The sequence below is a fragment of the Cimex lectularius genome, unplaced genomic scaffold (genome assembly GCF_000648675.2).
Source record: "Cimex lectularius strain Harlan isolate CLEC.00 unplaced genomic scaffold, Clec_2.1 scaffold114, whole genome shotgun sequence".
In the NCBI taxonomy this organism is placed as follows: domain Eukaryota; kingdom Metazoa; phylum Arthropoda; class Insecta; order Hemiptera; family Cimicidae; genus Cimex; species Cimex lectularius.
This window is the reverse complement of record NW_019392782.1, coordinates 1549515-1561928: the sequence shown is the minus strand read 5'-3', so window position 1 is coordinate 1561928 and position 12414 is coordinate 1549515. Positions and strand designations below refer to the sequence as shown.

Below are 12414 nucleotides of genomic sequence, written 5' to 3'. Positions count from 1 at the left end.
ACAAAAACTGTTGTTGCTGGTGGATTGACTTAACTCTGTATGTACATATAAATACAAATTGAAATTATGAAACTTATCGTTAATGGCAAAATCTATTATGCAAAAGGTCTGTAAATAGTGTCACGTTTGAAAGACGTTAAATATAATGGTGACTTGAAATAGTAGAAACGTTAAACAAAATCTCTCTAACGAGGCTAAATGTAGAATAAATTCATTGTTAATCTGTTTTCTGTTTTTAAGTTTCAAAGGTGTCAATCAAAGCAGATAAAAGATAAAGGAATAAGATAAAGTATAAGGATATAATATAAAAGATAAAGGCCCCAAGCACTATTTCCTGTCTGCGTTATTAAATTTGTGTTGTTATTCACAATTTAAGCAAGTTCATAGTGCAGATTGTGTTTCTTAAATTTTCATAAATTTTACGATTTTTTATAATTTGCTTTACAGTGGTGGTACCAAAGGTGACTAATTGGTAGTAATGCCCAGAAATGAATGCATTAAGGCTTTGCCAGATGTTGGGGACAACAACAAAATCTTGGAGTAATGTGGTATAAAAGGCTGAGGGGCTGACAAGTTGAGCAAAGAAATTTTGATGAGGGCACCTATCAGCCATGAACCATTTTGTGGCATACCTTTCAAAAATAGTTCATTCAGACAATGAGTTAAAAAGATGTCCTTGGTTCAACTGGAACGCATCCCAGAACAAAGGCATGAAAAATAGCTCATCAAAGGACCATAGCAGCAAAACTATTAAATGGATGTGTTAAAACTAGACTGCTGATGGGACTCTGCAAACTCTGAAAACATGTATGTATAGATTTAGGGCAGTAGAAACAATCCCATTCAGATATTGCCATAAAAAAAGAAGAATCAGTGTAACATGTCTTCTGATGGTGCGAAGGCCTACTCCTAGTAGAAGAAAAAACAAGGCTTGACGGATGGATACACACACAACACCCTAAACAAAGCTTTGGGATCCGGCAGAAAATTTTTTTCCTAAAAAAGAGCTCTAGATAATAATGAACCAATATTGGTCACAAAGGCAAGGTCGTAAAGAGGCTGACTTCCTGATCCTTGTTCACGTCACCCAATGGGCAGTTGGATGTTAAGCCCTCCTGCTAAATAGGAATTACTTTGAGTAGCTAATATTCATCTTATAAAATATGGATAAGCATATTATTTGTTTGTACCGATGGCAAGTTTTTAAAATATTTTTTATTTTCAGAATCTTTTAACAACTAGAAAAATCACACAAAATCAGTTTCCCAATATAATAAATCAAAAATTACATTCTGACATATTTTACCACCTATTCAAATTAATTTATAGTGATATTTTCAAAATCAATTGTTCCCAATATAAACAAATGTAATGCAACATATGTAATGTAATTGTTTGACACCTGGGAAAATTTCATATGATGCTCAAAATTTAAAGACAAAATTATTGCAAATTTCTTCTTGGCCTTTCAAAATTAACAATTTGGTTTTTCACACCAAAAATGTATACAATAATTAAAATTTTGGTTTTGACATTCATATCAATTTTCACCTATGACACGATAAATTTTATATCGCAAAAAAGTGTAAAGCCTCAGACTGAATTAGGTAAGTAAGCAATATTTTTAAGTTTATCTTAGATCCTATTTAAAATTGTCATTTGTAATAGTAGATGTGCGAAAGAAGTTGCAACCTGAAATCAAGATTGAAATGCCACCTCCAGAAGAATATGATGATGATTGCATCCCGGGCTTAATAGTATTCTTCTGGATTGCATTTATTGCTACTTATGTATTCTCTCGGTTTCGAAAATCAAAGAAGATCAGTGCAATGCCTTCTATTGAGTGTCAACCAAGTAACGAGGAAGAAATGGGAATAGATGATGTTATAATGACAAGTCTTGCATACGATCGAGAAGATATTTTACATCCTTCGTTGGCAACTGTATCTGAATTTATTATTGTCCAACCCAATGAGCATTTCAGAAACGAGAATACAATAGATTATCAAGTAGAATTAGAACAATCTAAACCCGATATTCCAGAACTGTCGTTCAGAGTCGACTCTACAGAGTTGGAGACTTCCAAATTGATGGAAACTCTTGATTCCTGTGCTTCAAATATATTTGACTATACTTGCTCAAATCCGAAGGAAGAGGAAAAAGTCTCACTTTCTGACAATGGAAAACAGAATATCGTCATTATTGATTCGTACAAGAATGAATATGCAGGGCTTGTTGAAATAAGCCACTCTGCAAGCACACAATCAACGATATCAAATGCAAATTTGATAAATGAAGCAAATCCCTATCAACCGGTGTTGTCGGAAATGAAAGATCTGGAAAATTCATGTCAATGTAAGTATATTTCTAAAATAGAATCAATGTGTAACAAAATAGGCTATTATTGTAAACTATAAGATTGAGTAATGTTTCATAGGCAATATAGATAAGTTTGAAGAGAGATTAGAGGCAGTCGAGTCTAACCTAAAATCAACTGAGACTGTGACTAAACAATGGGGAAAGAGGATTGAACAGGCAGAACAAGAGTTAATTAATCTGCATAGACAGGTACTCAAATCTTATATAAAATAATGATAGATTATCAATTACATTTATCATATATTTTGACAGATGTATACAATATTGTCAAAAGCACAGTTTAGGCCACCCAGCGGTGATACCATTAATAATTTAGGGCAGGACAAGGAAATTTCTTTCAAACAGTTCACCAGTGAAATTACCGATGTTACTAAAAATATAACACCTTCTACAGTCGATCCTTACAGTACAGTTCCAAATATTATTGCAGAAGCAAAGAAACAGGTAAAATATTGTGGTGATTATTTAAAAAATCTTATGTATTGATAAAAATGTAATTATCATTATTCTTCAGCTCGAGGAAGAAGAGTTGTTTAAAAAATCATGGAATAGTGCTGGCGACAATAAAAAAAACATTACTTGGCCAGCTGAGAAAGAGGAAGTTGTGGAACTTCCGGAAAGCATGGACAAAGTAAAGGATACATTCGACTGGAAAGATAATCTAAAAACCGATGTTTCTAAACAAATAGAGGCCGTGAAAAGGCAAATCGAAAGCCCTACCCAATCCAATTCTTGTATTACTACACGTAAAAAAAATGTCGGAAAGCCAAAGAAGTCGGTGAAATTTTTAGACACACAGATTTCAGAGACTGGAGTGTTGAATCCAACTTGCATCGAATCCAAAATGAAACGGGAACTTCTCATAAAACAGGAAGAACTCAGAGTAAGAATATTTTAATAACTTTAGCTTTATATTATATTAAAATATAGTTTAATTGTAAGCATTATATTAGGGTCATTTTTATTGTCTTAAAATCTTCTTATTCTTCGTTATCACAAAAGTCATTCACAAGCATCAGTTGGACAATGTTTTAAGATTCCAGTAGAAAATGTTGGTTTTTGGTTGATTTTATTTTCAAAGAATTGGATTATTGACCATCAATTGGGCATCCTGAATTTTGAGACTATTAGCGCACCTATTAACATAATGAACTAAAAATTAAAAGGCCAAGAATTAGATATCAGACTATGAAAAACTGTGCTGAATGAAATAAAGATAACCCACCTGTTATTCCAGGTGGCAGAAAAGAAGAAAAAGAATATTACCAGTCTGAACAGAGGCAGATTAACAATGAGACCAAACAAGCCAATTGAGAAAAAGAAAACTGAGACTATTATAAATCAAAATGTGAAAAATAGAGGAGATAGTCTGAAAGAAGTTAAGCAAATCTTGGTGAAAAAATCTACCAATGATATACGTGCTAAAAAGAATAACGTGTCACTATGAGAAATCTAACTTGGCCAAATCACTCATAGAGAGGGAATAAAAAAATGGGATAAAGCATTCTGCTTAAAATCACCGACTGGGAGAAGCAGTAATATGCAAAATACCGACAAAACCAATGACTACATTGACATTTTAAGTTCGACAAAATATTTTCAATAAAACTGAGAAATGCCTTTCAATTTGTAAAACAGTAAACTAAGTTTTTAACTGAATATCAAGAAAACTTTGACTTCATCAGCATTTTTTTTACTATTAATAGGTTAAATATTAACCTAGATTACAAAATTATAGTCTTAGTAGATTAATAATTAAATAATAACACATTAAGAGATTAACAAAGTTTAAAAATCAAGAGTATTCTAAAATTTTCTAAAAAATACCTGATTCTACATCTCGGCCCTTTTATATAAAGAAGAATGACCAAATATTAAAGTAAGCCTGGAATTTGAAAGATTGATTATTCATTGATGGTTATCTTCGGTATTCAAATTTTTACTAGATGTGATTTTTTTTAAATGTGGATCTGAAATAAATCTCGATGGGCTTACTATTTTATAAACCCTCAATTAGATCTGTCTTAGACTTTGAGCTGATATTCTGCAGGCAGGCATACAAATCCTAATAGCCTATTCTTAATATTTCTCAAAATCCCGCTGAATCTGCAGAACCTCTTATGAGTATTAGAATATCAAAATTAGTCTGTTCTTAGGTCTACAGGCCATGAAGACCTTTGACTTCCCTGACAGAATGCAGCCCTGCTCTATTATTAGCTATTGTTCTTCTGACTCCTTACTTCGGTCCTCGACGTCACCGACCCACCTCAGCCTTCTTATAAGATGCCTTCCACCTAGATGTCCCTGGATTGTTTTTTTTTGAAAACATGCCTCTTTCATCATTTCAACATTTCATCAACATGCCCTAGCCATCGTAGCCTTCTGAACTTTATTACAGTCATTAAATTAGGCTTTTTTTTAAAGCTCAATCAGTTCTCTTTCATTTTCCATTTTGATCAGGTCAAAACTTTTTTTCCACAGGAGTTTAAAAAAACTGGTTCAATTATCCCAAACAGAAATTTATTGATGGAAAAAGCTTTCTCCAATTGTAAATGCTATATTCCTACTTTGTCTCTTTTCCTACTCTACTTGAACGATTATTTCGAGTATCCTTAGCAAATGTTTATTTCATGGCAAAAGTGAACAACCAATTATCACGCATCATTTAATTTTTACAGATTGGATGGAACAGCTAATTCTTCTCTTAAGTTTTACAAACAAATAAAATAATAATATTATATGTTGCTGTTGTCTGAATGCTGAAAACAGCTGAAATGTACCCCGTTTGAAGGGTCCTGGAATATTTATCTACACTGGAATGTTTTAAATTATTTATAGTATCAGAAAGCATGCGTTCACTATCTCAAGTACACCGCTTTTCTCCCAAGTCAATTGTACAACCATCATTCTGAAATCAAACTAAACATAGTAGTGTTGGCCAAGAGGCAACATCTCAAGGTGAACCCTATACCAAGCAGATGTCAAACGCCAGATCATCAAATAATGATCATAAAAGTGGCAAAAATAAAACAGGCTCGTTTTACAAAATATTTTCCGAATTACGCCCTACAGACTGGTTATTGGCGACAGCAGAAAAAAATTCTCTCCTCTATAACTCAAATCAACTTTATGATCTGATGAATTGGAAACTATAAAACATTTAATATTTCTTTCACTGGAGTATGAGTGTTCCAGTTTGTAGCCATTGTGAAACGATAGTTTTGAGACCTTGATCGAAACGGAAAATGAAACTTTAATTAAAACTATAATTTTTTGAAATAATGGAAAATTAACAATTAATACCTTCTACCTTGGCTGAATGTGTTATTCTCAAAGTTATAAAAAATGCTATTCCTTCATGATCAGTTTAGATTAGGTTAGGATTGCTTTAATAATTGAAAGGAAAAAACAATAATTATATATTGCATGATAGTAAAATTAATTATTTAAGTAAGAATTGTTTATTTAATTGTAGAAAAAAAAACTATAGGGTTTTAAAGATCATTTCCATGCGATGTGCCATAGGGTCCATGTTAGGTGCAAAGGAATATTATTTATTTTTTGAATTATCATAAGTCCTTTATCCTCTAGGAATTGTCTAAGTCGATATTTATGTATTGTGGGAATAAAAAGTGTAATCACGTAGACAATTACATCGACAAAGTTCAAGAGATTACTGGAACAAACGAGATGGACGAGACAACTACAGCTTTTTCGGAATTGTTAAAACTTCCAATAAGGTGAGAAATGAAGAAATTGTTTTTGGCATCGTTGATTTCATTTAATAATTTATCTATTGTAGCGATGATGACTGAAGGACATATACGATTTGCCTGTACAACATTATCTGGCAATAAGGTCATTAAGGTAAATTTTTATTTTTTAATTGATGATTAATTTTAAAATTATTATAAATAGAAAATAATGACAAATTGTTTAAGGTGTCCAAATGCCCAACTTACATTGGAACATTTATCCTCAAATTGCCTCATTCTGGCCAATCTGGTTATCATTGCAGGTAAATATTTTTTTATAATCCATTTTTAAATCTTATTGTATTATTTTGTAAATACATAAAATTCTTACACTCTTTACAGGACATGTTGACATTAACTTCAACAAGAAATTAATCATAAATACAAAATATGGCAATAGTAAAGCTTCAGATTAAGAGAGAAATTCTCATCGATGTTTGAAGATTTATTGTATGATGAAGATGTGTTTATGTGGCTGTTGTTTAAATTTAATTAGTGATCTCCTTTGTGATTTGAAATAAAATTTTTAAATTATTATATATGATGGTTTTGTCAATTATTCTAAGTTTTAAGTTTGTAAACAACCTTATAAAAATAAATCAAAAATTAACTAGTTAAACACAGATTTTGATTTAAATAGTAAGTTATAAGGTTCAAAGTATGTTTTTTTTTTATAGGAGAAAACAAATTCACTCGTTCAAGAGATTGAAGCGGTAGTGAAACGCGAATCGAACACAAACAACACGGTACTCCCTCCTCCGCCAAATTTGACCAAAGTTGGAAACAACTCGTCGAATTCTCAGCTACAGGTGAAAGTGAAAGGAAATCAACGCGTGCATATAACTGGGCCTAGTAAGAGAACCATGTTCACTGAAAGTGACAGGATTTCAAGATTATCAAAACCAGCACAGCCAGTAAATAAAAGCAAGATTAAGCAGTAAATGTGTATTTTTATTTTATTTTTTAAACAAAGATTTCTCACTCAAATGGAAAATAATTCCAAATGATGTTTGCAAGTCAATTTATAAAGAAAAAATCCTCTGTGAACCCTCTGTTTGACCTCTGGGAGAGATACTCAAAATTGGAGTCATCTTAACAAAACAGTAGCAGGATGAATGGGTCCCTGGACACAGCCCTAGAGGGTAAGGGAAAGATGTACGACATGCTAAGGCAGGGATGTTCCAACATCTGGGCCTAAAGCAATCCGGCCTTCTGACATTAAAAATTATTGATCAATTAAAAATTATTATAAATTGATCAATCAAATACAAACTAATCAGCCAAAATTCCACTCAAATTTACAACCTGGAACAACATGCCACTGATTTATTTTTTATAATACACTGGTGTTAGACAAGATGTTTTTATTTCAAAAATTCAAATCATACATTAACTTCAAATCTCTATGATTTCGGAACTGTTTTCAAATCAATTAACTTTCAACTCAAAACTATTTTAGTAGTAAGGGCTTAAAACACCGATCATCTAACCGTGGTGTCTAGACGTCCAATTCAAGTTTTCTATATTTATCCAGTGATTCAAAATGTCTTTCTACCCTTTCTTGAAAACGACTTCAGATATGTCCAACTGAATTAGATGAGAATTTTTTCTAAAACCTCATCAACCAATAATAATTAAACATACATTAACTTGTATTTAGCATTGACTAATCTTATATGCAAGCAAATGGTGCTTGCATACAACATTAGACATGGCAAATGGATATTAGACATGTTAAATGTTTTACATAAACTTTTCCATTAATAATTTCAATGTAGTAATTTAGTAGGCCAGTGCCAATTATTGTCATTTATTATTAGCTAGAACACGAGGTCATTGCCAACAAATTATTTAAAAAATTGTAGATACAAATAGTAATTTTAATAAAGTACTAAAAGGTATTATGAGATAACATATTATGTAAATATTCATATGTTTTTGTTTATATATTTCTGTAGTCGGCAGTTAATTTCATGCAGAGGCAAGTACTACTACTCTTGCTTATGTATCATTTTCATGGTTATGGGACTTTTTGGATTTTGGATTGAGCAAACTTTATAATAAGCAAAAGGCAATCGTCAGAAAGAGCAAGGTCAGAACTACTTAGACTTAGTTGACATTATTTCTATTCTCTTGCGTTGGGACAGGTTCTGTGGCATTTTTTATGTAGGCCAAAGTTTTGTTCGAGTTGTAAGTTGTAACCCGAGCTGATCTTGCTTCCCACTACCTTCTATCTCATACTTCACAGCTACCTTCTTTACCAGTTTTTCCGAGTCTCTCTCTGTATTCCTATTCATACTAATATTCCTGAGGTCCCCTATACTGTATCAATTATACACAGCTAATATTCCACCTCCTAAATGACTAACTTTATCACCTCTTTATCAAGGATTTGGTGGTTAGTTAAACAAGAGTCAGCCTCTTTACGACCTTATTACCTAATTATTACTATTATCTAAAGCTGTTAAGCTTAAACTTGTTTTATCAAAGGGATTTTAATCAGCAGTCCTACTATCATCCCTAGTCGTAATACGAAATAGATTTACCATTTTTGGCATTAATTTCTGCGATGGTCCTTTAATGAACTTTGTGGCAACCAAGGACTTATTTATAACACTTGTGTGATGGATCTTTGTTTTTAGCAAAAGCGTTCAGGGCTGATAAGTGTCCTGATTGAAAATACTCGACCAATAGTAAATTTGAGTAATATCATTAACCCCCGCTCACTACCTTGGTATCCAAACAAGGGCAATTTTGTGGTCCCTCAATATTTGAACAGAGACATTTTCTACAGTTTTTCTTCTTCTTACTGGTAATAACTGCCCAGGATTGGTTTTGCTGCTTCGAGTACAAATGCTTTGGAGTATGTAGTGTCCAATCAGTAATCGTACACCAAACCTAGTCTCTACGTTTTCTAGTTTTGTCGTTACTTGGTCCTTTAATGAACTTATCCGCTTCTGTTCTGGAATACAATCCCATTGAACTGAGGACATGAAACTATTAATAACAAGATCTACAACCCGTCTTTTCTATATCAAAGTACTGATGAAGGGGATATATTCTTCAAAAGCTTGATAAAGGAACTGAGTGTTTTTATTTCCTTTCAAATTGACAGTAAACTTGATGATATAACAGATTAATATCATTTGTAGCCAGATCAGATTTAACTGAAAAAAGGATTTTGGTCATGGTCATTATCCTCTTCTCAGTTTAGTCAAACTATGTATTTTCATATAGGCAAATCATTTGGAAAAAGAAATGATTTTCTTATTTAAAAATGGACTTTTAAATTGTTAAAGTGCTGTGCCTGGCGAATTACCTAATTGACAACAATTTACATGATATTTTATTGAAATATGCATAGTATTCAGTGTAATAAGTAATAATAATTTATCGGCCTGTGTTGAAAAGTGTAGAAATGAGCACTGTAATTATTAATTACAATATAACTCTAAATAAATGGCCAATAAAATATTTAAACACTTAAACATAGTATGTTTAATAATATAAAACATTTTTGTAGGTTTAACATTCGCCTTCTTGTATGATAAACCTAGCTCAGCCTATGCGCCTTTGTGACTGTAAATATACGGATTCTCCCCTTTTCTTTCTCTTTTATTTAGGGCAACTTTTATCTTTGCCAAATGTCACGGGTGGAATAAAAAAACGCATATCTATGTGGCTTTTTCGTTTACAATGGAATGTCGGTTCGCGTAACAGACGAAAAGTACTGGTTTATTTTAGGAACCGGTGTCAACCCTCACTCATTATAAATTCGATTGTTGGCCTTTTTCCAAGACGGTTAATATACGAGATAGTAAGCCTTTTAAAATGAAATGGTAATGTCTTAATGCTACAGTGTTAATACTTATTTTTCCTTATTATATTCTTACTTATACTTATTTTTTCCCATCAAAGTACCCTTTAAAACTTCAAATTTATTCTTCTTTACCTTCAAATTAACACTCTTTAATTTCAATTAAACATGTTTAACTTCAAATTAGTAATTTTAATTTTAAATTGAGCTTTTCCTTAAAACATCAAAACCTAGATGGTATAAGCAAAAATCAAATTCCTGCATTTGAACAATAAAATAAAATAATTGGTCTCTCAGAAAACCAAATGAGAATTGAAAATGATATAAAATTAAACATAGAAAAAAAAGTTTTCTTTTAATGTGAGATTTTTTAAATACTGTTAATTTTTTGTGATTGTTATCAACAATTTTTACCATACAAAATAATAGTGCTCTTAAAAACTATGACAATTAATTAAAATTAAAATTAAAAATTATATAAAATAAAATTTAAAAATAAAAATTTGAAGGTAAAAATGGTCAATTTGAATTTAACAAGGGTTAATTTGTAGGTAAAAATGGTTAATTTGAGATTAAAAAAAGGTTAATTTGTGTTGAAAAAGGGTTAATTTGAAGTGGTAAAAACTATAAAAGAAAAATCTTTTGCTTTTTAATTTAATTTTATATCATTTTTGTAAATTGTAATTAATTTTCATATGGTTTTTAAAAGCCCAATTATTATATATTTTAAAAACCACAAATATTTTACAGGAAGTTTACACTACCTACTTGCTTTGATTTCATACTATCTACTAAGTTGTTTTAATGCTTTAACGAGGGTTAATTTAAAGTTAAAGTAAAAAGGGGTTAATTTAAAATTAAAACGGGTTAAATTAAAGGTAAAATAGTTAATTTAAAGATGAAAAGGGTTATTTAAAGTTTAAAAGCGTTAGTTTAAAGTTAAAAAGGGCTAATTTGAAATTGAAGAAAGAGGCTAAATTCGAAATTAAATTGGGTTAATTTGACAGGAAAAGCTGTAATGAGAGTCGTCTGTTAAGCGAACTGTATCCATCTGTATAAAATTACCATTACAGTATTTGTGACCATTTTAATCAACAGATGCTATAGAAAAATTCTGCATAAATAAAGGCAAATTATTTTATTGTTACACTATAATTGTTTAAAAATTACAGATTATCTAGGGGAACCTTTTAGAACGTTTTCGGGAATCTCTGTCCTGGAATATAATCCCATTGAACCGACGACTTTGCAACTATTAATTACAATTCAGGAAGTTGACAAATATGTACATCTACTTACAGTACTGAAACTAATAGTTAATCAAAGTCCTGGAAACTAGGTTTGTTTTTATTTTCTTTCAAATTGGTCTTATCCCTGATTATTTTATTACAAAATTATAATATTAAAGGCTGGTATCAATTATATCGAGATTAAAGAAGATATTGGTCATGGTCATGTGATCTCTCTTCCTTTTTCTCTGTTTAGAGTAGTTCCATATATAGCAACTAATATAGCAAAACAATTTTTCAAAATATGCTAAGAGTGAACGACGTTGTGTGATTGGTTTTTTATTAATTGTGAGATTTTTTCGTGTGACTGTGGGACGATGAGCTAGTAATTTTGTTGTCACCGAACATCCGTCCGCCCCCCGTCATAGTTTGGTTAGTCTGTCAGACGCTGTCACCGGATTTAGTCTTCTTTAGTGTGCTTGTCCTGGTTTTCTACAATTGCGCATACTTATTTATGATACTGGAATGCTATTAAATAATTCTGTACTAAAAGTCAAGAGTTTTCACTCACAAAATAAACAAAAAAAATCTTCTCTTATCAGACGAAATACCATCATGTATACATCAATATAAAGTCCGTGTCCTGTACGAAATTAAGTGAGATAGTAACCAATATTAAATTCACTAATTTCGTGGTCCGCTTGACCAATTAATACATTACAATTAATTAAGGTTTTTAGTTGAGATGAAAAAAAGTCAATGGCACGAGAGGGATTCGAACACACGACCTTCGGCTTGATACGCCGCTGCTCTACCACCTGAGCTATCGTGACCTCGATCCACTCGGACATCAACTCCCCATCTCAACCCCACCTTATGAGTTTTCCCTCCTTTTGCCATTTTTCAAATGTCGTGTAATCGGTTTGGATTCTCGTCGCCATCTGCCTTACGTTGATATATTCAGGTTTTTAAATAACGTTCTAGTACGTTTGAAAAATAACAATTGAATGTTCGAAAACGTGAGCAAAGTTAAATTTGAAGGGGGGGGGTAGAAATTCAGAAAGTCAGTTATGCATTCGAGAAGAGGGAAAACACTTTGATCATTTCCTCTGAAAAGTTTCTCCTTTGTTGTTAGGTGCTTGCTACAAGAAGAACCATTGCATTTTATTGTATGAAGCTTTCTGGAATGGTTTTTATGCGATTACAGATGTGTCATTTTTATTTTACAAAGCGA

At 31.7% G+C, this 12414-nt stretch overlaps 1 protein-coding gene across 5 annotated transcripts; it reads left to right on the top strand.

Moving 5' to 3' along the window:
- The first annotated feature begins 1352 nt into the window (after positions 1-1352).
- LOC106664407 lies at positions 1353-7076 on the top strand. 5 transcript variants are annotated; one of them, XM_014390117.2, is made up of 9 exons: positions 1353-1607; positions 1669-2355; positions 2438-2568; positions 2632-2823; positions 2894-3262; positions 5971-6119; positions 6182-6246; positions 6321-6397; positions 6477-6673. In XM_014390117.2, exons 1-7 carry the CDS (start codon positions 1502-1504, stop codon positions 6192-6194), a joined length of 1647 nt encoding a protein of 548 aa, XP_014245603.1. In that variant the 5' UTR covers positions 1353-1501; the 3' UTR covers positions 6195-6246; positions 6321-6397; positions 6477-6673. The 5 variants fall into 5 exon arrangements, with proteins under 5 accessions (XP_014245603.1, XP_024083535.1, XP_014245591.1 ...); XM_024227767.1 differs by lacking the exons at positions 5971-6119; positions 6182-6246; positions 6321-6397; positions 6477-6673 and adding an exon at positions 6812-7076 and having other exon boundaries at positions 2447-2568; XM_014390105.2 differs by lacking the exons at positions 5971-6119; positions 6182-6246; positions 6321-6397; positions 6477-6673 and adding an exon at positions 6812-7076.
- The last annotated feature ends 5338 nt before the right edge of the window (positions 7077-12414 follow it).

Excerpts from the sequence above, each read along its gene's own strand:
- LOC106664407 (XM_014390105.2), top strand. The coding sequence starts at position 1,502 with ATGTATACAATAATTAAAATTTTGGTTTTGACATTCATATCAATTTTC. Across the intron at positions 2,569-2,631 it reads TAATTAATCTGCATAGACAG|ATGTATACAATATTGTCAAA; the intron begins GTACTCAAATCT and ends ATATTTTGACAG. Across the intron at positions 3,263-6,811 it reads TAAAACAGGAAGAACTCAGA|GAGAAAACAAATTCACTCGT; the intron begins GTAAGAATATTT and ends TTTTTTTTATAG.